This window comes from Lichenostomus cassidix, unplaced genomic scaffold, assembly GCF_008360975.1.
Source record: "Lichenostomus cassidix isolate B80296 unplaced genomic scaffold, HeHo_3.0 HiC_scaffold_55, whole genome shotgun sequence".
Lineage (NCBI taxonomy): Eukaryota > Metazoa > Chordata > Aves > Passeriformes > Meliphagidae > Lichenostomus > Lichenostomus cassidix.
Window position 1 is genome coordinate 100,206 of NW_028148054.1, and position 27,231 is coordinate 127,436.

A 27,231-nucleotide genomic window follows, 5' to 3' on the forward strand; every position below is an offset into this window, starting at 1 on the left:
TTTTTTTTAGGATTTTTTTCTGAATTTTTGTGATTTTTTTCTGATTTTTTGAGAATTTTTTTCTGATTTTTTGGGGGGTTTTTTCTGATTTTTTGGGGATTTTTTTCGGATTTTTTGGGGATTTTTTTGGGATTTTTTTCGGATTTTTTGGGGATTTTTTTAGGGATTTTTTGGGGATTTTTTGGGGATTTTTTTGGGATTTTTTTCTGATTTTTTGGGATTTTTTTTGGATTTTTTGGGATTTTTTGGGATTTTTTTTCTGATTTTTAGGATTTTTTTCTGAATTTTTGGGGATTTTTTTCTGATTTTTTGGGATTTTTTTTCTGATTTTTTGGGATTTTTTGGGATTTTTTGGGGATTTTTTTCGGATTTTTTGGGGATTTTTTCGGGATTTTTCTGATTTTTTGGGATTTTTTTCTGATTTTTTAGGGATTTTCTTCTCATTTTTAGGGCATTTTTTCTGATTTTTGGGGATTTTTCCGAAATTTTGGGGATTTTTAGGAATTTTTTGGGATTTTTTCGGATTTTTGGGGATTTTTTCGGATTTTTTCGGGATTTTTTTCTGATTTTTTTGGGGATTTTTTTGGGATTTTTTTGGGATTTTTTTGGGATTTTTTGGGGATTTTTTAGGATTTTTTGGGATTTTTTGGGAATTTTTTGGGGATTTTTGGGGATTCGGAATTTGGGATTTTTTGGGGTTAATTTCAGGATTTTTTGGGATTTTTTGGGGATTTTTTTGGGATTTTTCGGGATTTGGGATTTTTTTGGGATTCAGGACTTTTGGGATTTTTTGGGATTTGGGATTTGGGATTTTTTGGGGGGATTTTTTTGGGATTTTTGGGATTTTCAGGACCATTTTTTGGGATTTTTTGGAGATTTTTTGGGATTTTTCTGATTTTTTAGGATTTTTTTCTGATTTTTTGGGGATTTTTTTCTGATTTTTTAGGGTTTTTTCGGATTTTTTTCTGATTTTTTGGGATTTTTTTTTGATTTTTTGGGGATTTTTTTCTGATTTTTTTCGGATTTTTTGGGATTTTTTGGGGGTTTTTTTCGGATTTTTTCGGGATTTTTTGGAGGAGTTTTTTGGATTTTTTCCGGATTTTTTTTCAGATTTTTGGGATTTTGGGGATTTTGGGGATTTTTTCTGATTTTGGGATTTTTCTGATTTTTTGGGGATTTTTTTGATTTTTTTGGGATTTTTTTCTGATTTTTGGGAATTTTTTTGGGATTTTTTGGGGATTTTTTTGGGATTTTTTTCTGATTTTTGGGGAATTTTTTGTGATTTTTTTGGGATTTTTTTGGGATTTTTTTCTGATTTTTAAAGGATTTTTTCCTGATTTTTTGGGGATTTTTTTCTGATTTTTTAGGGATTTTTTTCTGATTTTTTGGGATTTTTTTCTGATTTTTTGGGATTTTTTTCTGATTTTTTCGGATTTTTTTGGGATTTTTAGGGATTTTTTGGTTTTTTTTTTTTTCTGATTTTTTAGGGATTTTTTTCTGATTTTTTGGGATTTTTTTCCGATTTTTTTCTGATTTTTTGGGATTTTTTTCTGATTGTTTCAGGGAATTTTTTTGTGATTTTTGGGGATTTTTTCCCGATTTTTTAGGGGATTTTTTGGGGGATTTTTTAGCAATTTTGTAGGGAATTTGTTGTGATTTTTTGGTGATTTTTAGGGGTTTTTTTGGGGATTTTTTTGGGGATTTTTGGGCAGTTTTGGTGATGTTTTGAGGCACCAGCGGCAGAACTCCACAGCAGTAGAGCAGCAGCAGGAGAATTCCTCGGCGCAGGGAGAAGCTGTAAGGCATTTCGGGGTGCTGGGGAGGGAGGGGAAAAATGGGAATTATGGGATGGAAATGGGTTTGGGGGGTTTGGGGGGAGAGTGGGGATTTTGGGGATTTTTTGGGGATTTTTTGTGATTTTTTGTGATTTTTTTTGTGATTTTTTTGTGATTTTTTTTTCTGATTTTTTGGGGATTTTTTGGGGATTTTTTTGGGATTTTTTTGGGATTTTTTTCTGATTTTTTCTGATTTTTTGGGATTTTTTGGGATTTTTCTGATTTTTAAAGGATTTTTTTCTGATTTTTTGGGGATTTTTTGGGGATTTTTTTCTGATTTTTTGGGGATTTTTTTCTGATTTTTTGGGATTTTTTCTGATTTTTTGGGGATTTTTTGTGATTTTTTGGGATTTTTTTCTGATTTTTTGGGGATTTTTTTCTGATTTTTTGGGGAATTTTTTCCGATTTTTTGGGCATTTTTTTCTACATTTTTGGAGATTTTTAAAGTCACTTTTTCCGATTTTTTAGGGGATTTTTTGGGGATTTTGTAGGGAATTTGTTGTGACTTTTTGGTGATTTTTAGGGGTTTTTTGGGGATTTTTTTGGGGATTTTTGGGCAGTTTTGGTGATGTTTTGAGGCACCAGCGGCAGAACTCCACAGCAGTAGAGCAGCAGCAGGAGAATTCCTCGGCGCAGGGAGAAGCTGTAAGGCATTTCGGGGTGCTGGGGAGGGAGGGGAAAAATGGGAATTATGGGATGGAAATGGGTTTGGGGGGTTTGGGGGGAGAGTGGGGATTTTGGGGATTTTTTGGGGATTTTTTGGGATTTTTTGTGATTTTTTTTGTGATTTTTTTGTGATTTTTTGGGGATTTTTTGGGATTTTTTGTGATTTTTTTGGGGATTTTTTTCTGATTTTTTTTGGGATTTTTTTCTGACTTTGGGATTTTTTTCTAAATTTTTGGGGATTTTTAATGGGTTTTTTTCCGATTTTTAGGGGATTTTTTGGGGATTTTTTTGAGAATTTTTTTTCTGATTTTTTTGGGATTTTTTGGGGATTTTTTGGTAATTTTTGGGGATTTTTTGGGATTTTTTTGGGATTTTTATTTGATTTTTTGGGGATTTTTTTCTAATTTTTTGGGGAATTTTGGGATTTTTGGGATTTTTGGGGATTTTTGTATTTTTGAGGATTTTTGGGGATTTTTTCCGATTTTTTGGGGATTTTTTTAGGATTTTTTTCAGATTTTTCTGGATTTTTTGTGATTTTTTGGGGATTTTTGGGGATTTTTTTTTGGAATTTTTTGGGGGATATTTTGGGATTTTTGGGGTGGATTTTTGAGGGATATTTTGGGATTTTTTGGGATTTTTTTCTGATTTTTTTTGGATTTTTTGAGATTTTTTTTCTGATTTTTTAGGGATTTTTTTCTGATTTTTTTGGACTTATTTTGGGATTTTTTTAGGGATTTTTGGGGATTTTTTCAGGGATTTTTTCAAGATTTCTTTCTGATTGTTTTGGGAACTTTTTTTGGGATTTTAGATTGTTTTGGGAACTTTTTTGGGGATTTTAGGGATTTTTGGGGAATTTTTGGGATTTTTTTTTCTGATTGTTTTGGGATTTTTGGGGATTTTTTGGGGATTTTTTTCTCATTTTTTGGGATTTTTTTCTGATTTTTTGGGGATTTTTTTCTCATTTTTTGGGGATTTTTTTCTCATTTTTTGGGGATTTTTTTCTCATTTTTTGGGGATTTTTTCGCTTCTTTTCGGGATTTTTTTCTGATTTTTTTGGGGAATTTGTTGTGATTTTTTAGTGATTTTTTTTAGTGATTTTTAGGGATTTTTTTCCTGATTTTTTAGGATTTTTTTGGGGATTTTAAAACCGATTTTGGGGATTTGGGTGTGGCCGGAAGTGGGCGTGGCCGGAAGTGGGCGTGTCTCACGGCTCGGCGGCACTTCCTCATGATTGGCTCCCGGAACGAGGCCCAGATGGTGACGTCATCGCGGCGGAACTGCCGGACCAGAGAGGCGACCTGGGAATGGGGAGAGAAATGGGAAAATTGGGAAAAATTGGGGAAAGTGACCCAAAACTGGGAAAAAATGACCCAAAAATGAGGATAAATGATGGAAAAATGACCCAAAATTGGGAAAAATGAGCCAAAAATGGGGAAAATTCTAAAAAAATGACCCAAAAATGGGGAAAAATGACACAAAAATGGGGGAAAATGATGGAAAAATGAGCAAAAAATGATGAAAAATGACCCAAAAATGGGAAAAATGAGCCAAAAATGGGGAAAAAATGGGGAAAAAATGGGGAAATTGGAGAAAAATGGGGAAAAAATGGGGAAAAATAGGAAAAATGACCCAAAAAATGGTGAAAAACGATGGAAAAATTGTGAAAAATGGGGAAAAATGGGGGAAAATGAGCAAATAATGGGGAAAAACGATGGAAAAATGACCCAAAAATGGTGAAAAATGATGAAAAATGAGCAAAAAAGGAGGAAAAATGATGGGAAAAATGGGGGAAAATGGGGGGCAATGTGGAAAAAATGGGGAAAAATGGTGGAAAATGATGCAAAAATGACACCAAAATGATGAAAAATGACCCCAAAATATGGGGAAAATGGGTAAAATGGGGAAAAATGAGGGAAAAAAATGGGGAAAAAATGGGAAAATAATGGGGAAAAATGACCCAAAAATGGGGAAAAATGAACAAAAGATGGGGAAATACGATGGAAAAATGACCCAAAAATGATAAAAAATGGGGGGAAATGGGGAAAATTAGGGAAAAATGAACAAAAAATGACCCAAAAATGAGCAAAAAATAAACAAAAAATGAGCAAAAAATGATGAAAAATGATGGGAAAATGACCCAAAAATGGGGGAAAATGAACAAAAAATGGTGAAAAATGACCCAAAAATGGCCCATAAAACCCCAAAACCTCCCAAAATTCCCCAAAGTGACCCAAAAATGATGCAAAAATGACCCAAAATTCCCCAAAACGAACCAAAAATGACCCAAAATTCCCACAAAATGACCCAAAAATGACCCAAAATTCCCCAAAATGAACCAAATTCCCCAAAATAAACCAAAAATTCCCCAAAATGACCCAAAAATGTCCCAAAAATTCCCCAAAAATTCCCCAAAATTCCCCAAAATGACCCAAAATTCCCCAAAATTCCCCAAAATTCCCAAAAAATTCCCCAAAATGAACCAAAAATGAACCAAAATTCCCCAAAATGATGCAAAATAAACCAAGAATTCCCCAAAGTGACCCAAAAATGTCCCAAAAATTCCCCAAAATTCCCCAAAATTCCCCAAAAATTCCCCAAATTCCCCAAAATTCTCCAAAAATTCCCCAAAATTCCCCAAAGTGACCCAAAAATGACCCAAAATTCCCCAAAATGAACCAAAAATTCCCAAAAAATTCCCCAAAATTCCAAAAAAATTCCCCAAAAATTCCCCAAAATTCCCCCAAAATAACCCAAAAATTCCCCAAAATGAACCAAAAATGACCCAAAATTCCCCAAAATTACCCAGAAATGACCCAAATTGTCCCAAAATTCCCCAAAATTCCCCAAAATTAACCACAAATTCACCAAAATGACCCAAAAATGTCCCAAAAATTCCCCAAAAATTCCCCAAAATTCCCCAAAAATTCCCCAAATTCCCCAAAATTCCCCAAAAATTCCCCAAAATGACCCAAAAATGTCCCAAAATGACCCAAAACGAACCAAAATTGTTCAAAAATTCCCCAAAATTCCCCAGAAATGACCCAAATTGTCCCAAAATTCCCCAAAAATTCCCAAAAATTCCCCAAAAATTCCCCAAAAATTCAAAACCCCAAAATCACCCCAAAATTCCCCAAATTCCCAAAAATTCCCCAAAATTCCCCAAAAATTCCCCAAAATTCCCCAAAATAACCCAAAAATTCCCCAAAATAACCCAAAAATTCCCCAAAATCCCCCAAAACCCCCAAAAATTCCCCCAAAATGACCCAAAACTCCCAATTTTTGGGGATTTTTTTTCCCGCCACGCCTTGCTGACCTCATTGATGAGGTCATCGTCATCGTCCTTGATCTCGATGCTGATTGGCTGTCGGGGGAAGAGCTGGAAAACTTCCACCAATCGGGGAATTCGGCGATCGACGCCGCGGGAGAAACGGCCTGAGGGGAAAATGGGGAAAAATGGGGAAAAATGAGCCCAAAAAATGGACAAAAATGGCCAAAAATGGCCAAAAATGAGCCCAAAAAATGAGGAAAAATTGAGGGAAAAATGAGAGAAAAATGAGGGAAAAATGAGGAAAAAACAGAAGCAAAAAATGGGGAAAAAATGGGGAAAAATGAGAAAAAAATGAGAGAAAAATGAGAAAAAAATGAAGGAAAAATGGGGAAAAAAATGAGGGAAAAATGGGCAAAAAATGAGGAAAAAATGGGCAAAAAGTGAACCCAAAAATAAGAAAAAATGAGGAAAAAATGAGGAAAAAATGGGAAAAAATGAGCAAAAAAATGGGCAAAAAATGAGGGAAAAAATGGGGAAAATAGGGAAAAATGGGAAAAAAATGGCCAAAAATGAGCCCAAAAAATGAGGAAATAATGGGGAAAAATGGGGAAAAAATGGGGAAAAAAATGGGGAAAAAATGGGGAAAAATTGGCCAAAAATTAACCGAAAAAATAAGACAAAAATGAGCAAAAAACAAGAGAAAAATGAGAGAAAAATGAGGAAAAAAATGAGCAAAAAATGAGGAAAAAAATGGGAAAAAATGGGGAAAAAATGAGGGGAAAATGAAGGAAAAATGAGGAAAAAATTATGGAAAAATGGGGGGGAAAATGGGAAAAAATGGGGAAAAATGAACCCAAAAAATGAGGAAAAATTGAGGAAATAATGGGGAAAAAATGGGGAAAAATGGGGGAAAAATGAGGAATAAATGAGTGAAAAATAGGGAAAAAAATGAGGAAAAGATGGGCAAAAAATCAGCAAAAAAAAAGGGAAAAATAGGGGAAAAAACGGGGAAAAAATGGGAAAAATGAGCCCAAAAAATGAGGAAAAATTGAGGAAAAAATGGGGAAAATGAGCCCAAAAAATGGGGAAAAAATGGGGAAAAAATGAGGAAAAAATGGGGAAAAAATGAGCCCAAAAAATGAGGAAAAAATGGGGAAAAAATGGGGAAAAAATGAGGAAAAAATGGGGAAAAAATGAGCCCAAAAAATGAGGAAAAAATGGGGAAAAAATGAGGGAAAAATGAGGGAAAAATGAGAAAAAAATGATGGAAAAATGGGGGAAAATGGGGAAAAATGGGAAAAAAAATGGGGGGAAAATGAGAAAAAATGAGGGAAAAATGGGGAAAAAATGAGGGAAAAATGAAGGAAAAATGAGAAAAAAATGATGGAAAAATGGGGAAAAAATGGGGAAAAATGGGAAAAAAATGAGGAAAAAATGGGGAAAAAATGAACCGAAAAATGAGAAAAAAAATGGGGGAAAAATGGGAAAAAATGAGGGAAAAATGGGGAAAAATGAGAGAAAAAAATGGGCAAAAAATGAGGGAAAAATGGGAAAAATGAACCCAAAAAATGAGGAAAAATTGAGAGGAAAATGGGTGAAAAATGAGGGAAAAATGAGCAAAAAATGGGGCAAAATTGGCCAAAAATGAATCAAAAAATGAGATAAAAATGAGCAAAAATGAGCAAAAAATGAAGGAAAAATGGGAAAAAAAATGAGGAAAAAATGGGGAAAAAATGGGGAAAAATGGGGAAAAATGAACACAAAAAATGAGGAAAAAATTAGGGAAAAATGGGGAAAAAATGGGGAAAAAATGGGGAAAATGAACACAAAAAATGAGATAAAAATGAGCAAAATTGGCAAAAAAATGGGCAAAAAAATGAGGGAAAAATGGGGGAAAATGGGGAAAAATGGGGAAAAAATGGGAAAAAATGAGCAAAATTGGCCAAAAATGAACCCAAAAAATGACATAAGAAAAAGCAAAAAATGAGGAGAAAATGAGGAAAAATCAGATAAAAATGAGGGGAAAATGAGGGGGAAATTGGGGAAAATGAGGAAAAAATGGGAAAAAATGGGGCAAAAATGAACCCAAAGATGAAATTAAAATGACCAAAAATGAGAGAAAAATGGGCCAAAAAATAGGCAAAAATTGAGCCAAAAATGAACCCAAAAATAGCCTCAAAATCTACTAAAATTAACTCCAAAAAATGAGCCAAATTGGCCCAAAATGAACCCAAAAATCAACCAAAATGACCCAAAAATGACCCAAAAATCAACTTAAATGACTCAAAAAATCACCCAAAATTACCCCAAAAAATTCCCCAAAATTCCCATTTTTCACCCAAAATTTTCCCCAAAAAATTCCCATTTTTCCACCCAAAATTCCCAATTTTTACCTGGAGAAAACGTCACCTCCAGGGGGCATCGATAGGCTGGGAGATCCTGGAGAGAAAAAAATGGGAATTTTTGGGGGAAAATTTGGGGAAAAATTGGGGAATTTTGGGGGAAAAATGAGGGAAATTCAATGGAAAAATCAGAAATTTTAATTTGCCTGAATTTGGTTTTGATTTTTTTTTTAAATTGATTTGAATTGAAATTTTCCTAAATTCACTCTTCAAAATCTTAATTTTTTACAAATTTTTTTGGTTTTCAATTTCGATTTTCTCCAATTTTTTTCTTTCTCAATTTGAATTTTTTCCCATTTTCTTCACTTCAAAATTTTTTCCTTTTTAAATTTCCCAACTCTCTTCCAAATTCCAATTTTCTCAATTTTTTCCTTTTTAATTTTTTCCATTTTTTTGTCTCAATTTCTCTTTGTTTTTCCTTTCTAGATTTTTCTCTCTTTCAAATTTCAATTTTTCCAAATTTTTCTTTCTCAATTCTAATTTTTTCCAGATTTCTTTTCCAATTCCTCCAATTTTTTTTCCCTTTTTCGTTTTTCCAACTCTCTTTCAAAATTCCAATTTTTCCAATTTTTTCCTCTTTTAATTTTCATTTTCCCGAAATTTTTTTTCCATTTCAATTTCTCTAATTATTTTTTTTCCTTTTTCATTTTTCTCCCTTCAAAATCTTAACTTCCCAAATTTTTTCTTTTCCTTTTTCAATTTTCTCCAATTTATTCCTACTTAACTTCAAATTTCTTCCAAATTTTTTTTATTTTCTGCATTCCAATTTTTCCGATTTCTTCCCCGACTCCGACCCTCCCCAAACCATCCGTTTTCCCGCCAAAACTGGGCGTGGCCAACCAAGCCCCGCCCACCTCGTAGTCCACCTGGGTGACGTCGACATGGCTGCCGCTCTGCCGCCACAGCTCCCTGTCGTGACACGCCACGACGACGCCGTCGCGGGTTCTCCTCACGTCCAGCTCCAGCAGGTCCGCGCCTTCCTCCACCGCGCTGCGGGCGGGGCCGGGAAAAGTGGGCGTGGTTAGAATCCAACATGGCCGCCGCGGTGTGGTTGGGAGGGGAGAGGGAAATAAAGTGGCGCTGGCCCTTTAAGAGGGGCGGGGCTTACAGTTAAAATTGGGGTTGTGGCCCCTTAAGAAGTGGGCGTGGCTTAGTAAAAGCGGGCGTGGTTAGAATCCAAAATGGCCGCCGTGGTGTGGTTAGGAGGGGAGAGCAGAAAAAAGTGGTTCTGGCCCTTTAAGAGGGGCGTGGCTTACAGTTAAAATTGGGGTTGTGGCCCCTTAAGGAGTGGGTGTGGCTTATTAAAAGTGGGCGTGGTTAGAATCCAAAATGGCCGCCGCGGTGTGGTTGGGACGGGAGAGCAGAAAAAAGTGGTTCTGGCCCTTTAAGAGGGGCGGGGCTTGGAATTAAAATGGCGCTCTGGCCCTTTAAGAAGTGGGCAGAGCGCTAGAAAGGGGCGTGGCTTATTAAAAGTGGGCGTGGTTAACTTTCAAAGTGGTTCTGGCCCTTTAAGAGGGGCGTGGCTTAAACTGGGTGGAGTTTAAAATGGCGCTCTGGCCCTTTAAGAAGTGGGTGTGGCTTATTAAAAGTGGGCGTGGTTAGAATTCAAAATGGCCGCCGTGGTGTGGTTGGGAGGGGAGAGGGAAAGAAAGCGGCGCTGGCCCTTTAAGAGGGGCGGGGCTTGGCGTTAAAATGGCGCGCTGGCCCTTTAAGAAGTGCGCAGAGCTCTAGAAAGGGGCGTGGCTTATTAAAAGTGGGCGTGGCCACATTTCAACATGGTTCTGGCCCTTTAAGAGGGGCGTGGCTTGAAATGGGTGGAGTAAAAAAATGGCGCTCTGGCCCTTTAAGAAGTGGGTGGAGCTTTGGAAGGGGGCGTGGCTTAATTGCAGTGGAGTTTAAATGGCGCTCTGGCCCTTTAAGAAATGGGTGTGGCTCATTAAAAGTGGGCGTGGTCAAGTTAAAAAGTGGTTCTGGCCCTTTAAGAGGGGCGTGGTCTGAACATGGTGGAGTTAAAATGGTGTTCTGGCCCTTTAAGAAGTGGGAGGAGTATGGGAAAGGGGTGTGGCTTATCACAAGTGGGCGTGGTCAAGCATAAAAGCAGTTCTGGCCCTTTAAGAGACTCGGAGGAGTATTTAAAAGGGGCGTGGCTTCTTCAAAGGGGGCGTGGCTTCTTTTAAAAGGGGCGTGGCCACATTTTAACTACTTCTGGCCCTTTAAGAAAGGGGGTGGTGCCCCAGAAAGGGGGCGTGGCCTCTCCAAAGTGGGCGTGGTCACACCCCAAAGCGCCCCCTGCCCCTTTAAGACAGTGGGCGGAGCCTAAAATGGGCAGAGCCGAAGTGGGCGTGGCTAAATAACAACACTGTCCCTTTAAGAAGTGGGCGTGGCTTCACAAAGGGGCGTGGCCTCTTGAAAAGTGGGCGTGGCTTGGGGTTTTTGGGGCGGCCTGCTCCTTTAAGAGGGGGTGGGGGGGGGGTGTCAAAAAAGGGGCGTGGCTAAGAGGAAAAGGGGCGTGGCTAAGGGGAAAGGGCATTTCTAAGGGTGAAAGGGGCGTGGCTAATGACAAAAGGGGCGTGGCTAATGGTAAGGTGGTGTGGCCACGGGAAAAGGGGCGTGGCTAAGGGCAAAGGGGTGTGGCTAAAGGGAAAGGGGGCGTGGCTAATGGGAAAAGAGGGTGTGGCTAAGGGAAATAGTGAGGCTAAGGAAAGGGGGCGTGGCTAAAGGAAAGGGGCGTGGCTAAAGGAAAGGGGCGTGGCTAAGGGGAAAGGGGCGTGGCTAAGGGGAAAGGGGCGTGGCTAATGGGAAAAGAGGGTGTGGCTAAGGAATTGGGTGGCTAAATGGGAAAGGGGGCGTGGCTAAGGGGAAAGGGGCGTGGCTAATGCAGAAAGGGGGCGTGACTAAATGGAAAGGGGGCAGGGCTAAGGAGAAAGGGGGCGTGGCTAAGGAGAAAGGGGAGTGGCTAATGACAAAAGGGGCGTGGCTAATGGTAAGGTGGTGTGGCCAAGGGCAAAGGGGGCGTGGCTAATGGGAGAAGAGGGTGTGGCTAAGGGAAAGTGTAAGGCTAAGGAAAGGGGGCGTGGCTTAGGGGAAGGGGCGTGGCTAAAGGAAATGGGGCGTGGCTAACAGAAGGGGCAGGGCAAATAGAAAAGGGCGTGGCCAATGGAAAGGGGCGTGGCTAAAAGTGAGTGGTTAAGGGAAAGGGGCGTGGCTAAGGAATTGGGTGGCTAAATGGAAAAGGGGCGTGGCTAAGGGAAAAGGGGGCGTGGCTAAAAGAAAGCGACTTGCTATGGGAAAGGGGCGTGGCTAAATGGGAAATGGGCGTGGCTGGGGAAGGGGCGTGGCCAAGGGGAAAGGGGGCGTGGCCAAGGGGAAGGGGGCGTGGCCTCACTGCTGAAAGGCTTCCAGGGTGTTTTCGATTCGCTCCCCGGCGCCTGAGGGGTTAATTAGCGTCATTAGGGGTTGATTAGCATAATTAGGAGGTGATTAGCATAATTAGGGAGGTAATTAGGAGGAATTTGGGTCATTAAGATGCAAAAAAATCCCAAAATTTTGGTTCCAAAAGCTCAAAAATCTCGAATTTTTATCCCAAAAATCCCAAATTTTGATCCCCAAAATGTCAAGTTTTGATCCCCAAAAATCTCAAATTTTTACCTCAAAAATCACAAATCTTTATCCCCAAAAATCCCCAAATTTTTATCACCAAAATCCCAAATTTTTAACCCAAAAAATCCCCAAATTTTTATCCCAAACTTCCTAAATTTTTATGCCCAAAATCCCTAATTTTGATCCCCAAAAATCTCAAATTTGGATCCCCAAAAATCCCAAATTTTTATCACAAAAAATCCCGAAGTTTTATCCCCAAAATCCCAAATTTTTATCCCCAAAAAACCCAAATTTTTACCCCAAAATCACAAATTTTTATCCCCAAAAATCTCCAAATTTTTATCCCCAAAATCCCAAATTTCCCCCAAATTCCCACTTTTCCACCTCAAACCCCAAATTTTGGTCCCTCAGACCAAAATTCCAAATTTGACCCCAAAACCCCAAATTTTCCCTCAAAACCCCCAAATTCCCCAAAATCCCCACAAATTTCCCTCCAAATCCCCAAATTTCCCTGAATTCCCCCAAAATCCCCAATTTTCTAAAACCCCAAATTTTCCCCCAAAATTTCCCCAAACCCCCAAATTTCCCAAATTCCCCCAAATTTCCCCCCCAAACCCCAAATTTCCACCCAAATCTCTCCCAATCCCAAAACTTCCCCAAAAATCCCCCAAATTCTCCCCAAATTTCCCAAATTTCCCAAAATTTCCCAAATCTCCCCAAATTTCCCCAAAATCCCCTCAAACTCCCCAAAATCCCCCAAATCCTCCCCAAATTTTCCCAAAATCCCCAAAATTCCCCCAAAAGCACACAAATCCTCCCCAAAATTCCCCCAAAATTTCCCAAAATCCCCCAAATCCTTCCCAAATTTCCCCAAAATTCCCCAAATTTCCCCAAATTTCCCCAAATCTTCCCCAAAATTCCCCAAATTTCCCCCAAATTCCTCCAAAATTCCCCAAAATTTCCCCAAATCCTCCCAAGATCCCAAAATTTCCCCAAAATCATCAAATTCCCCCAAAATCTCCCCAAATTTTCCCCAAAATCCCAAATTTCCCCCCAACCCCCAATTTTCCCCCAAATTTCCCCCAAAATCCCCAAATTCCTCCCAAAATCCCCAAATTCCCCAAATTTCCCCAAAATTGCCCCTCAAAATCCCCAAAATCTCCAAATTTCCCCTCAAAATCCCCCAAATTTCCCTCCAAACCCCAAATTTCCCAAAACTACAAATTTCCTCTAAAATCCCCAAATTTCCCCCAAATCTTCTCCAAACCCCCAAAAAACCCCAAATTCCCCCAAAATCCCCAAAATTTCCCCTCAAAACCCCCCAAATTTCTCTTCCAAAATCCCCAAAATTTCCCCAAAATCCCCAAATTTCCACCAAATTTCCTCCCAAATTCCCCCAAATTTCCCCAAAACTCCTCCAAATTTCCACCAAATTTCCCCTAAATTCCCCTAAAATCCCCAATTTCCCCCAAAATTTCTCCCCAAATTTCCCAAATTCCCTCCCAAATTTCCCCCAAAATTCTCCAAATTTCCCCAAAATTTCCCAAAATTTTCCCCTAAAATCACCTAAAATCCAGAAATTTTCAGCAAATTCCACCAAATTTTCCCAAATTTCCCCCAAATTCCCCAAATTTTCCCCAAAATCCCCAAATTTCCCCCAAATTTTCTCCCAAAATTCCCAGAAATCCCCAAAATTCCCCCAAATTCCCCAAATTTCCACCCAAATCTCTCCAAAACCCCCCAAAACCCAAATTCCCCACAAAACCCCCAAATTTCCCAAATCCCAAAATCTTCCAAATTCCCCCAAATTTCTCCCAGAACCCAAATTTCCCCAAATTTCCCCCAAAACCCCCAAATTTCTCCCCAAAACTCCCAAATTTCCTCCAAACTCCCCAAATTCCCAAATTTCCCCCCAACAAATCCCCCCAATTTCCCCCAAAAATCCCCAAAATTCCCCAAATTTCACCTCCCCGATGCGCCACCAGCCTGGCCCGGAATCCCAACCTCCTCCCCTCAGGGCCCAGCGGGGCTCTGCGGCCTAGCGTGGCTACCAAAAGCCCGCCGAGGGCAACCCCGAGGGCCGCCGAGACTGCCAGGGTGGCCATGGAGGGAAGGTTGGACTGGTTCGGACTGGTTTATACTGGTTTGGAGCGGTTTGAACCGGTTTGGGTGGAGTTGTTTACCTGGGAAAGGTGAGGGTTTGGTACGTGAGGGGGAGTGAGGGTAGGCCTTGCCTCGTTACCCACAATGCAATGTGGTGGGGTTTGCCTCGGTACCCACAAGGCATTGCGCGGGGGGGAAAAAAAAAAAAAAACCCCGAAAATAGGAAGAAAAAATCGAAAAAAATCCGAAAAAAAAATTTTTAAAAATCCGGAAAAATCCGAAAAAATAATAATAGAAACACTGAAACCCTAAAACCCCCAAAACGCAAAAAATGTACCGAAAAACCAAAGAAAATCCCACAAGAAATAGAAAATATATCGGAAAAAAGATGGCGGCCGGGACGGGGCGGAATTGCCTCGTTACCCACAATGCAATGTGAGGGGGTTTGCCTCGTTACCCACAATGCATTGCGCGGGGAAACACATTAGATAAAAAATCCAAAAAAAAGCGAAAAAACCCGAAAAAAATCGAAAAAAAATCCGAAAAAATCCGCAAAAAATCCGCAAAAATAATACTAGAAAAACTAAAACCATAAAACCCCAAAAACCTCGAAAAACCAAAGAAAACCCAAAAAAACCCATAAAATAAAATAAAAAATATGGCGGCCGGGACTGGTCGGAATTGCCTCGTTACCCACAATGCAATGTGAGGGGGTTTGCCTCGGTACCCATAAGGCATTGCGCGGAGAAAAAACAGAAAATAGTAAAAAAAATCGGAAAAAAAACTGAAAAAATTGAAAAAAAATTTTTTAAAAAATCGAAAAAATCCCCAAAAAAATCCCTAAAAATAATAATAGAAAACCTAAAATCCTAAAGCCCCCCAAAGCCCCGAGAAACAGAAGAAAATTCCACAAACAACCCAAAACTGTCCCAAAGCAAAGATGGCGGCCGGGACTGAGGGGAATTGCCTCGTTACCCACAATGCATCGCGCAGGGGTAAATAGTACAGAAAAAATCGGAAAAAAATTCGAAAAAAATTCGAAAAAACCCCCGAAAAAATCCCCAAAAATCCGAAAAAATTATAATTCAAAAATACAAACCAAAAATGCCGCAAAATCCCCCGAAAAGCCAAAGAAAATTCCACAAAAAACCCCAATAATGCCATAAAACAAAGATAGGGGAAAAAATGAAAAAAAAAATCGAAAAAAATCGAAAAAAATCGAAATAAATCCGGAAAAAACCCCAAAAAATCCCCAAAAATCCCTAAAAATAATATTTTAAAAGACAAAAACCCTAAAACCCCCAAACCCCGAAAAAGCGAAGAAAATCCCACAAGAATTAAAAAAAAATCTCGAAACCAAGATGGCGTCCGGGAATGGTCGGAATTGCCTCGTTACCCACAATGCAATGTGGTGGTGGTTTTGCCTCGTTACCCACAATGCATTGCGCGGGGGGAAAAGCGGCAAATGCAAAAAATTCGGAAAAAAAATCGAGAAAAAATTCGAAAAAAATCGAAAAAAATTCGAAAAAAATCGAAAAAATCCCCCGTAAAAATCCTTAAAAATCCCAAAACCCCCAAACACAAAAAAAGTCCCGAAAAATCAAAGAAAAGTCCACAAAAAAACCCAAAATGCGCCAAAACAAAGATGGCTGCCGGGATTGGGCTGAATTGCCTCGTTACCCACAATGCAATGTGGTGGTGTGTTTGCCTCGTTACCCACAATGCACTGCGGCAGGAAAAAAAAAAAGCGCCGAATGGGAAAAAAAATTAATAAAAAAATTGAAAAAAAAATCGAAAAAAATTCGGAAAAATTTGGAAAAAATCAGAAAAAACCCCCAAATAATCCTCCAGGAAAATCCCCAAAGAAATTTAAAAAAAATCCTTCCAAAATCCCCCCAAAAAATCCAAAAAAAAATCCCCCAAAAAATCCCCAAAAAAGCCTCAAAAAAACCCCCAAAAAATCCCCAAAAACTCCAAACCAAAGCAAACAAAATTTCGCATTAATTTATGCAAATCCAACCGGAATTTATGCAAATGCAGGCCAATAGAGTTGAAATGTGATTCTGGATATGCAAATTTATGCTAATGAGGTTTGACTCCGCCCCTCCAAACTCTATTAGCACCTCAAAAGTCGTCGTGACGTCACCAAAGCCACGTTAAATTATGCAAATCCATCCATAAGTTATGCAAATTTATTAAATTTTAACCAAATATAGTAGGAAAAGTCACAAATATGCAAATTTATGCAAATGAGAAATGACTCCTCCCGTCCAACCGCCATGAAAACCACAAAAAGCAGTGTGGCGTCACCAAATCGCCATTAAAATATGCAAATTTTATCATAATTTATGCAAATTAAGTCAAAAAAATTACAGTGGATTTTGGATATGCAAAGTTATGCTAATGAGCTTCGACTCCTCCCCTCCAAACTCCATTTACACCTTAAGAAGAGGCGTGGCATCAACAAAGGCATTTAATTTATGCAAATCGACGTCTAAATTATGCAAATTTATTCAAAATCCAGGCAAACATGGCTGGGATGGGATTTTGGATATGCAAATTTATGCTAATGAGGTTCAACTCCTCCCCTCCAGCCTCCATCAGCACCTTGAAAAGCAGCATGACGTCACCAAATCCCCAATAAATTATGCTAATCCATCAATAATTTATGCAAATTTATTTAATTTTACACATACAAAATCATTAATATGCAAATTTATGCTAATGAGGCTCGACTCCTCCCCTCTCACCCCCATTAGCACCATGAAAAGAGTTGTGACGTCACCAAATCCATTTAATTTACGCAAATTGATGTATAATTTATGCAAATTTAGTCAAAATTCATGAGAATACAGTGGAATTTGAGATCTCAGATATGCAAATTTATGCAAATGAGCTCCGACTCCTCCACCAGACTTTCATTAACACCTTAACAAGAGTTGTGGCATCACCAAATCCATTCAATTTATGCAAATCGATGTATAATTTATGCAAATTTATTCAAAATTTCCTGAGAATACAGCGGGAACTGAGATCTCATATATGCAAATTTATGCAAATGAGCTCCGACTCCCCCACCAAACTTTCATTGACACTTTAACAAGAGTTGTGACATCACCCAATCCATTCAATTCATGCAAATTCACATATAATTTATTCAAATTTATTTAAACTTCACCCAAATATAGTGGAAACAAAACAATGAATATGCAAATTTATGCAAATGAGGCTCAAATCCTCCCCTCCAACCTTCATTGACACCTTAAAGAGTCATGACATCGCCAAATCAGCTTTAAATTATGCTAATTTTCCCATAATTTATGCAAATTTATTCAAAACGGCATGAGAACACAGCAAAATTGATATTTGGAATATGCAAATTTATGCAAATGAGGCTCGGCCACTCCCCTCCAAGCTCTATTAACACCATGAGAGATGTGAGATCAACAACTCCCTTTATTATATGCAAATTCACTTCTAATTTATGCAAATTTATTTAAATTCCACCAGAACAGTGTAGGCAGAATCATGAATATGCAAATTTATGCTAATGAGCTCTTTCTCTGCCCCTCCAGTAACACTTTAAGAAGAGGCATGATGTCACCAAATCCATTCATATTATGCAAATTGACACATAAATTATGCAAATTTCTTTAAATGTCACCCAAATAGAGCGGAATTGGGATTGGGAATATGCAAATTTATGCAAATGAGGCTCGACTCCTCCCCTCCAACCTCCATTAACACCGTAAGAAGAGACGTGACATCACCAAATCCATTTATTGTATGCAAATCGACACCTAATTTATGCAAATTTATTCAAATTTACATAAGAATGGAGATTTTCGAATATGCAAATTTATGCAAATGATGCTCGACTCCTCCCTTCCAACCTCCAGTAACACCATAAGAAGAGACGTGACATCACCAAATCCATTTATTATATGCAAATCGACACCTAATTTATGCAAATTTGTTCAATTTCCACCCAAACACAGCAAAATGGGAAATTTTTAATATGCAAATTTATGCAAATGAGGCTCGACTCCTCCCCTCCAATCTCTATTACCACCATAAGAGACGTGACATCACCAAATCCATTTAGTATATGCAAATTGACACCTAATTTATGCAAATTTATTCAAAATGACATGAGAATACAGCAAAATTGATATTTGGAATATGCAAATTTATGCAAATGAGGCTCGGCTCCTCCCCTCCAATCTCTATTAACACCATAAGAAGAGACGTGACATCACCAAATCCATTTATTATATGCAAATCGACACCTAATTTATGCAAATTTATTCAAAATGCCACGAGAACAGAGATTTTAATATGCAAATTTATGCAAATGAGGCTCGACTCCTCCCCTCCAAGCTCCATTAACACCGTGAGAAGAGATTTGAAATCACCAAATCATTTATTTGATGCAAATCGACACCTAATTTATGCAAATTCATTCAATTTCCACCCAAACACAGCAAAATGGGAACTTTTTAATATGCAAATTTATGCAAATGAGGCTCGACTCCTCCCCTCCAAGCTCCAGCAACACCATAAGAGACGCGACGTCACCAAATCAATTCAATTCATGCAAATTTCTCCATAATTTATGCAAATTTATTCAAATTTCCACGCGAATTCAGCGGAACGGCGATTTCCGGATATGCAAATTTATGCAAATGAGGCTCGACTCCTCCCCTCCAAGCTCCAGTAACACCGTAAGAAGAGATGCGACGTCACCAAATCAATTCAATTCATGCAAATTTCTCCATAATTTATGCAAATTTATTCAAATTTTCATGCGAATACAGTGGACTTGATTCTGGATATGCAAATTTATGCAAATGAGGCTCGACTCCTCCCCTCCAACCTCCATTAACACCATAAGAAGAGATGTGACATCACCAAATCCATTTATTATATGCAAATCGACACCTAATTTATGCAAATTTATTCAAAATTTCATGCGAATTCACCGGAATGGAGATTTCCGGATATGCAAATTTATGCAAATGAGGCTCGACTCCTCCCCTCCAACCTCCAGGAACACCATAAGAGACGCAACGTCACCAAATCAATTCAATTCATGCAAATTTCTCCGTATTTTATGCAAATTTATTCAAATTTCCACGCGAATCCAGTGGAACGGCGATTTCCGGATATGCAAATTTATGCAAATGAGGCTCGACTCCTCCCCTCCAACCTCCAGGAACACCATAAGAGACGCAACGTCACCAAATCAATTCCATTCATGCAAATTTCTCCGTAATTTATGCAAATTTATTCAAATTTTCACGCGAATTCAGCGGGACGGCGATTTCCGGATATGCAAATTTATGCAAATGAGGCTCGCTCCGCCTCCCACTGCTCCGGGGTGAGCGTTCTGTGCTGCAGGGCGTGGATCCGGCCGAGCTCCTCCCCCAGCGCCTCGTTAACCAGCCTGAAGGTAATTAGGGACTTAATTAGTTAATTAGGTCATTAATTAACGCTCTGGATGGGGATTAAGGGGTTAATTGATCACCCTGGGGGGTAATTAAGGGGTTAATTAGGGGATTGGGGGATTAATTAGGGTTAATCGAATTATTTGGGATATTAATTAAGGGGTTAATTAGCCCCCCAGCGTTAATGAGGAGGTTAATTGGGTTTGAAAGGGTTAATTAGCATCGAATGGGTTAATCAGCCACAGATAATTAATTGATGGGGATTTAATTAGGGTTTAATTGGGAGTTAATTGCTACCTGGGTGGGTTAATTAGGTTGGTTTTCGGGTTAATTAGGATATTAATTAGCAGCCTAGGAAGTTAATTAGGTGTGGAATTGGTTAATTGTGACTTAATTAAGCTTTGGGTTAATTAGCAACAAGTAATTAGTTGATATGGAGTTAATTAGGGAGTTAATTACCACTTGGAGGGTTAATTAAGTTTGGTTTGGGGTTAATTAGGATAATAATTAGCCGCCTGGGAAGTTAATTAGGTGTGGAATAGGTTAATTGTAATAAATTGATTCGGATTTAATTAGGGTTTAATTGGGGGTTAATTAGGTTCGGTTTGGGGTTAATTAGCATGTTAATTAGCCGCCTAGGAAGTTAATTAGGAGACAATTAGGTTAATTGTGTCTTAATTTGGGTTAATTAGCAATGAAAAATTAATTGATTTGGGTTTAATTATGGATTACTTGGGGGTTAATTAGCACCCAGGTGGGTTAATTAGGTTGTTTTGGGGTTAATTAGCATATTAATTAGCCATCGAGATTCATTAATATTAACCTAGAATAAGTGGAATAGGTTAATTGTGTGTTAATTAAGCTTTGGGTTAATTAGCAACAAATAATTAGTTGATATGGAGGTAATTAGGGAGTTAATTACCACTTGGAGGGTTAATTAGGTTAGTTTTGGGGTTAATTAGCATATTAATTAGCCGCATGGGAACTTAATTAGGCGTGGAATAGATAATTAAGGGTTAATTACCAATTAATTAGCAGCAAATAAGTCATTAAGAGGATTAATTAAGGTCAGTTTGGCTTAATTAGGGCAATTATGGAGGTCGATTAACAGGTTAATTAGGTTAATTAGGCACTCTAAGGGTTAATTAGGGGATTTTCTCACTTAATTAATGGTTAATTAAGCATTCATTAAGGGCTAATTACCCAGCCAGGCTGCTAATTAACCCCAGATTTATTTATTTATTAATTATTTGGATTTAATTAGGATTAATTACCATCAAAATTGATTAATTAGAAGGCTTAGGGGTTAATTACAGACTAATAATCATTAATTAACGGTAATTAATTAGCTAAGACGATTCAATTAGTGACTAATTAACACCTTAATCACCACCATTAATTAGTCTCCTTTTAACCCAATTATTAATCATTAATAATCCCCACTAATTAATCCATTAATTAACCCACTAATTAAACGATTAACCCAATAATTAACCCACTAATTAACCATTGAACTCATTCATTAATTAACTATCTAATTAACCCACTAATTGGCCCATTAATTACACATTAATTACTCATTAATTAACCCATTATTGACCCAAAATCGACAAAAAAATCAAAAAATCCTAAAATCCCCCAAATCCCAAATTTTCCCAAAATTAAAAAAAATTAATTAATTCACCCATTAATTAACCCAAAAATTAACCCAAATTGCTAATTACCAAAATCCCAAAATTTTTGCTCCAAAAATTGGGGAAAATTTTGGGAGAAATGGAGAAATTTTGGGGAAAATTTGGGGAATTTTGGGATAAAATGGGAGATTTTAATTCCATTTTTTAAAAAAATATTTAATTTATTGAAATAATTGAATTAATTAAATTATATTTTATTAATTATTCCATTTTGGGATGAAAATTGGGGAAATTTGGTTAAATTTTTGGGGGAAATTTTGGGTCCAAACCAGGAAATTTTAATACATTTTTTAAAAAAAAAAATCGAAATTAATTAAATACTCAATTAAAAAAAAAATTATTTAAATAATTGATTAAATTAATAAAATTAAATTTAAATAAATAAATCACATTTATTCCATTTTGGGGAAAATTTTGGGATTTTTTTGGATGCAAAAAAGGGAAATTTTAAAGAATTAAAAAAACAAATTAAATTAATTAATTATTAATTAAATAAATTAAATCAAATTTAAATTCATCAAATCGAATTCCATTTTCGGGATCAAAATTTTGGGGAAAATTTTGGGAATTTTTGGGTCCAAAATGGGAAATTTTTAATTCCTTTTTTTTAAAAAATTAATTAAATAAAGAATTCCTTAAATTAATTAAATTAATCAAATTTAAATTAAATAAATAAATCAAAAATTTTCCATTTTGGGATAAAAATTTTGGAAAATTTTGGGAAAATTTTGGAATTTTTGGGTCCAAATGGGAAATTTTAATTCCTTTTTAAAAAATTAATTAAAAATAATTAACTCAATTAATTAAATCAAATTCGATTTCAATAAATCAAATTTTTCCCATTTTGGGATAAAAATTTGAAAAAATTTTGGGGAAAATTTTGGGAATTTTGGGTTGAAAATGGGAAATTTTAATGTTTTTCTAAAATTTAAGTTTATTAACGAATTAAATTTTATTAAATTTTAAATTAATAAACTAAGTAATTAAAGTAATGAAATCAAATTTAACTTCAATAAATAATCAAAATTATTCCATTTTGGGATAAAAATTGGGAAATTTGGAGAAAATTTTTGGGGAAAATTTTGGGAATTTTGGGGCCAAATTGGGAATTTTTATTTACATTTTTTCCAATTTAAATTAACTATATAAATATTTTAATTAATTAAATCCAATTTCATTTAAATAAATCAAATTTTTCCCATTTGGGGATAAAAGTTTGGGGAAATTTTGGGAATTTTTGGGGAAAATTTTGGATCCAAAATGAAAACTTTAAAATTATTTTTAAAGAAAATTAAAGTTAATTAAACAATAAATTTAATTAATTCAATTTAATTTAATTTAAATAAATAAATCCAATTTATTCCATTATGGGATAAAATTTGGGGAAAATTTTTGGGGAAAATTTTGGGTCCAAAATATGAAATTTTTAAAAATTATTTTAAAAATTTTAATTAATTAATCAAATGAATTAAATCAATTTTAATGTAAATAAATAAATGGAATTTATTCCATTTTGGGAGAAAAATTTTTGCGAAAATTTTTTTGGGAAAATTCTGGGAATTTTGGGAGCAATGGAAAATTTAAATTAAATTTTTCAAAAAATTTAATTAATTCAATAACTAATTAAATTAATTAAATCAAATTTAATTTCAATAAATCAAATTTTTTCCCATTTTGGGATAAAAATTCGAAGAATTTTTGGGATAAAATTTTCACCAACCCTCATTAACCCTCATTAACACCATTAATTACCCCGTTAATTAACTAATTAATGAGCTAATTAATGACCCACCGGTGCCTCTGGAGAGTTTTCAATCCACGGAAAATTCCAGAAACAACCAAAATCTGGAAACTTCCTTGGCAGAGCTGAGGAGAGTCCTGAACCTCCTGGGGATTAATTAGCAATTAATTAGCGCTAATTAGCCACAATTAGCCACTCAGTAACTCCGTGATTAGCCAACGGCGTTAATTAGTTGTTAATTAGTTGTTAATTAGTTGTTATTTTGGTGATATTTGGGATTATTCGTTAATTATCGCTAATTATCTAGCTAATTAGTCGTTAATTAGTGGTTATTAATTACTAATTAACGCTGGATAATTAGGGGTTAATCACTGTTAGCCACTAATTAGTTGCTATTGGATTGACTCCTTAATTAGTCCTTGCTAATGGCTAATTAACGGCTGTTAATTAGCGAATAATTCGCTATAATTGGTCGATAATTAGCGTTAATTAACGAAGAATTGAACGAGAAAATAATAACTAACTAGTGGCCAACAGGAGTTAATGATTAACACCCCAATGACTAATTAATGCTGTAATTAACCCCTAAAATCACTAATTAACTGCTCCTATCGCTAATTAACTCGCTAATTAACCCCTAAATCTGCTAATTAGCTCCTCCTAGCACTAATTAAATCCTTCAGGAGCTAATTAAAGCCTAAAATGGCTAATTAACTCCATCAATCCCTAATTAATGCTCCAATTAGTCGCTAATTAACACCTCTAATCGCTAATTAACGCCCTAATTATCCCCTCCCGGCATTAATTAAGCCCTCCAGGAGCTAATTAACGCCTGTAATCGCTAATTAACACCCTAATTAACTCCTCCCAGCATTAATAACACCGAAAATCACTAATTAACACCCTAATTATGCACTAATTAAGCGCTCCAGGAGCTAATTAACCGCTCAAATCACTAATTAACCCCTCAAATTGCCCTAATTAACTCCTCCCAGCACTAATTAACTCCTCTGGCTGCTAATTAACACCCTAATTAACCCCCAAAAGCGCTAATTAACCCCTCCAATCCCTAATTAATGCCCTAATTAGGCCCTCCGGTGGCTAATTAACACCCCTAATGGCTAATTAAGGCCCTGATTATCTCCTCCCGGCATTAATTAAGAGCTCCAGATGCTAATTAACCCCTCCAATCCCTAATTAACGTCCTAATTAACTCCTCCAGACGCCAATTAACGCCTTTAATCGCTAATTAATTGCTTAATTAGCCCCAGAAAGTGCTAATTAACCCCCAAAATCGCTAATTAACCAATCCAATCTCTAATTAAGACCCAAATTAACCCCAAAAGTCGCTAATTAATGCCTTTAATGGCTAATTAACTCGCTAATTAACCCCAAAAATCGCTAATTGATTCCCTAATTAACCCCAGGAAGCACTAATTACCACCCTAATTAACTCCTCCCAACACTAATCGCTAATTAATTCCATAATTAACGCCTAAAAGCACTAATTACCGACCTAATTAAATCCTCCAAAAGCTAATTAACCTCTCTGGCTGCTAATTAACTCCCTAATTAATCCCCAGAAGCGCTCAGCAACCCCTGAAATCACTAATTAACTCCCTAATTAACACCTTAAAGTGCTAATTAACCCCTCGGGTCGCTAATTAGCACCGTAATTAACCCCAAAATCGCTAATTAACGCCTCCAATCTCTAATTAAGACCCAAATTAACCCCAAAAGTCGCTAATTAATTCCCTAATTAACCACATGAAGCGCTAATTACCACCCTAATTAACTCCTCCCAACACTAATTACTAATTAATTCCCTAATTAACCCCTAAAATCGCTAATTCATTCCATAATTAACCCCTAAAATCGCTAATTACTGACCTAATTAGATCCTCCGAAAGCTAATTAACCTCTCTGGCTGCTAATTAACTCCCTAATTAACGCCTCCAATCACTAATGAACCCCTAAAGCCGCTAATTAACTCCCTAATGAACCCCCAAAATCACTAATTAACGCCCTAATTAACTCCTTAAGGTGCTAATTAACCCCTCGAGTCGCTAATTAGCACCGTAATTAACCCCAAAAGCACTAATTGGCGCCCTAATTAACTCTGAAAATCGCTAATTAACCACGCCAATCGCTAATTAATACGATAATTAAACCCTTGAAGCGCTAATTAACCCACCCAATCGCTAATTAACACCCTAATTAACTCCTCCCAGCACTAATTAACCACTCCAGGAGCTAATTAACCCTTCTAATCGCTAATTAACGCTCTAATGAACCCCTAAAATCTCTAATTAGCCACTCGAATCGCTAATTAACCCATCCAATCACTAATTACTGCCTTAATTAACTCCTCCAAGCACTAATTAACACCTAAAATAGCTAATTAACACCCAAATTATCTCCTAAAAGCGCTAATTAACCCCAAAATCGCTAATTAACTCCTCCAATCAGTAATTAACTCCCCAATTAACCTCTAAAATCGCTAATTAACACCTTAATTATCTCCTCCCAGCACTAATTAACACCCAAAGTCGCTAATTAACTCCCTAATTAACCCCCTGAAGGGCTAATTAGCCCCTCGAAGCGCTAATTACAGAACTAATTATCTCCTCCCAGCGCTAATTAAGCCGTAAAATTGCTAATTAAGCGCTCCGGTCTCCAATTAATGACCTAATTAACTCCTCCAAACGCTAATTAACACCCTAATTAGCACCTAAAACTGCTAATTAACGGCCTTATTAACGCCGAAAATCGCTAATTATCCCCATTAATCACTAATTAACGCCTTAATTGACTCCTCCCAGCGCTAATTAACCCCCCAGGAGCTAATTAACTCCTCCAATCACTAATTAACGCCTTAATTAACTCCTCCAAACGCTAATTAACCCTTCTGACCACTGATAAAGTCGCTAATTAACACCTAAAGTCACTAATTAAGCTCCGAAATCGCTAATTAAACCCTAAAATCGCTAATTAGCGGTTTAATTAACCCCTCCGTGCGCTAATTAACCCCTCCAGTCGCTAATTATCTCCCTAATTAACCCCCCTAGGAGCTAATTAATATACTAATTAACCCCTGGAATCGCTAATTAACCCATAAAATCACTAATTAACCCCTCAAGGAGCTAATTAACCTGCTAATGAACACCTCCGATCGCTCATTAAAGCTCTAATTAACACCTCCAGGCACTAATTAACGCCTAAAGGCACTAATTAGGCCCCAAAATCGCTAATTACGGGTTTAATTAAGCCCTTAAAGCGCTAATTATCTCCCTAATTAACCCCTTAAAGCGCTAATTAAGCTCTCTAATCGCTAATTAACGCCTCCAATCACGAACCGCCGCACCAATTAACCCCTAAAATCACTAATTAACGCCCTAATTAACTCCTCCCGCAACTAATTAACACCTAAAATGGCTAATTAACCCGCTAATTAAGGCCTCTAATCGCTAATTAACCCCTCCAACGGCTAATTAACCCCCTAATTAACCCCCAAAATCACTAATTAACCCGTCCAATCGATAATTACCCCCCTAATTAACGCCTCTAATCCCTAATTAACTCCCTAATTAACCCCAAAATCGCTAATTACTCCCCCAACCCCCACTTCCCTCCCTCCCCCACCCCCCGCGCTCCCACCCGGTCCCTCACTGGCCGTTAATTAGCGGTTAATTAGCGTTAATTAGCGCTAATTAGCTCCTCACCACCAGCTCGGCCTGAAGCTTCTCCTGCAGCCTCAGCCGGAGCTGCTCGGCGCTCGGCGCGGCCATTTCCGCTTCCGGTGAGACCACTTCCGGTTCCGGGGAGCGGGGTGTTGTGGGTAACGAGGCGGAAGTAAAGGGGGTGGAGAAAAGCGGAAGTGGATTTGCCTCGTTACCCAGAGTGCTTTGCGGGGGAAAAATGGGATTTTTTGGGTGGAAAAATGGAATTTTTTGGGAATTTTTTTGGGGAAAATTTGGGAATTTTTTGGGAAAAATAATAAGGATTTTTGGGAATTTTTGGGAAAAAAATAGGGATTTTTGGAGATATTTTTGGGCTTAAAAAATGGGGTTTTGGGGAATTTTCGGTTGGAAAAATGGGGATTTTTAGGGGAAAAATGGGAATTTTTTGGGGGATTTTTTTGGGGAAAATTTGGGATTTTTTTTAGGGAATTTTTTGGGCAGAAATAATGTGATTTGGGGGAAAAATGGGTGGAAAATGGGAATTTTTGAGGGAAAAATAGAATTTTTTTGGGATTTTTGACCCGAAAAATGGGAATTTTTGATTGGGAAATTGGGATTTTTTTCGGGAGTTTTTGAGTGAAAAAAATGAGGATTTTGGGGAATTTTTGAGTGGAAAAATGGGAGTTTTTGGGGATAAAAATGGGGATTTTGGGAGATTTTTGGGTGCAAAAATGGGAATTTTTAGGGAATATTTGGATGGAAAAATGGGGATTTTTGATTTGAAAATTGGGATTT

At 37.2% G+C, this 27,231-nt stretch overlaps 2 protein-coding genes across 4 annotated transcripts; both read right to left on the reverse strand.

Moving 5' to 3' along the window:
• Positions 1–2,354: 2,354 nt before the first annotated feature.
• Positions 2,355–13,916, reverse strand: LOC146420145 (lysophospholipase D GDPD3-like). Its single transcript, XM_085048607.1, has 7 exons — positions 13,738–13,916; positions 11,557–11,599; positions 9,026–9,161; positions 8,163–8,208; positions 5,815–5,933; positions 3,710–3,799; positions 2,355–2,498 (listed from the first exon to the last, which is right to left on the reverse strand). The coding sequence occupies exons 1-7, from the start codon at positions 13,874–13,876 to the stop codon at positions 2,355–2,357; spliced, it is 717 nt and encodes a 238-aa protein (XP_084904733.1). The 5' UTR covers positions 13,877–13,916.
• Positions 13,917–17,051: 3,135 nt separating this feature from the next.
• On the reverse strand, positions 17,052–26,573 carry LOC146420146 (bolA-like protein 2). Of its 3 annotated transcripts, none has more exons than XM_085048598.1 (4): positions 26,479–26,573; positions 22,808–22,902; positions 19,228–19,320; positions 17,052–17,102 (listed from the first exon to the last, which is right to left on the reverse strand). In XM_085048598.1, the coding sequence occupies exons 1-4, from the start codon at positions 26,542–26,544 to the stop codon at positions 17,090–17,092; spliced, it is 267 nt and encodes an 88-aa protein (XP_084904724.1). In that variant the 5' UTR covers positions 26,545–26,573; the 3' UTR covers positions 17,052–17,089. The 3 variants fall into 3 exon arrangements, with proteins under 3 accessions (XP_084904724.1, XP_084904723.1, XP_084904722.1); XM_085048597.1 differs by lacking the exon at positions 17,052–17,102 and adding an exon at positions 18,025–18,077; XM_085048596.1 differs by lacking the exon at positions 17,052–17,102 and having other exon boundaries at positions 19,207–19,320.
• Positions 26,574–27,231: the final 658 nt, after the last annotated feature.

What these genes read in the sequence shown, in the direction of transcription:
- LOC146420145 (XM_085048607.1), bottom strand. Translation starts at nt 13,876, where the DNA reads ATGGCCACCCTGGCAGTCTCGGCGGCCCTCGGGGTTGCCCTCGGCGGG. An exon ending in ACCCTGGAAGCCTTTCAGCA is followed by an intron (nt 9,162 to 11,556) that starts GTGAGGCCACGC and finishes CCCCGCCCGCAG; the next exon opens with CGCGGTGGAGGAAGGCGCGG. An exon ending in TGAGGAAGTGCCGCCGAGCC is followed by an intron (nt 2,499 to 3,709) that starts GTGAGACACGCC and finishes CTCCCTCCCCAG; the next exon opens with CACCCCGAAATGCCTTACAG.
- LOC146420146 (XM_085048598.1), bottom strand. Translation starts at nt 26,544, where the DNA reads ATGGCCGCGCCGAGCGCCGAGCAGCTCCGGCTGAGGCTGCAGGAGAAG. An exon ending in AGCTTCAGGCCGAGCTGGTG is followed by an intron (nt 22,903 to 26,478) that starts GTGAGGAGCTAA and finishes ATTAATCCCCAG; the next exon opens with GAGGTTCAGGACTCTCCTCA. An exon ending in AAAACTCTCCAGAGGCACCG is followed by an intron (nt 19,321 to 22,807) that starts GTGGGTCATTAA and finishes AATTACCTTCAG; the next exon opens with GCTGGTTAACGAGGCGCTGG.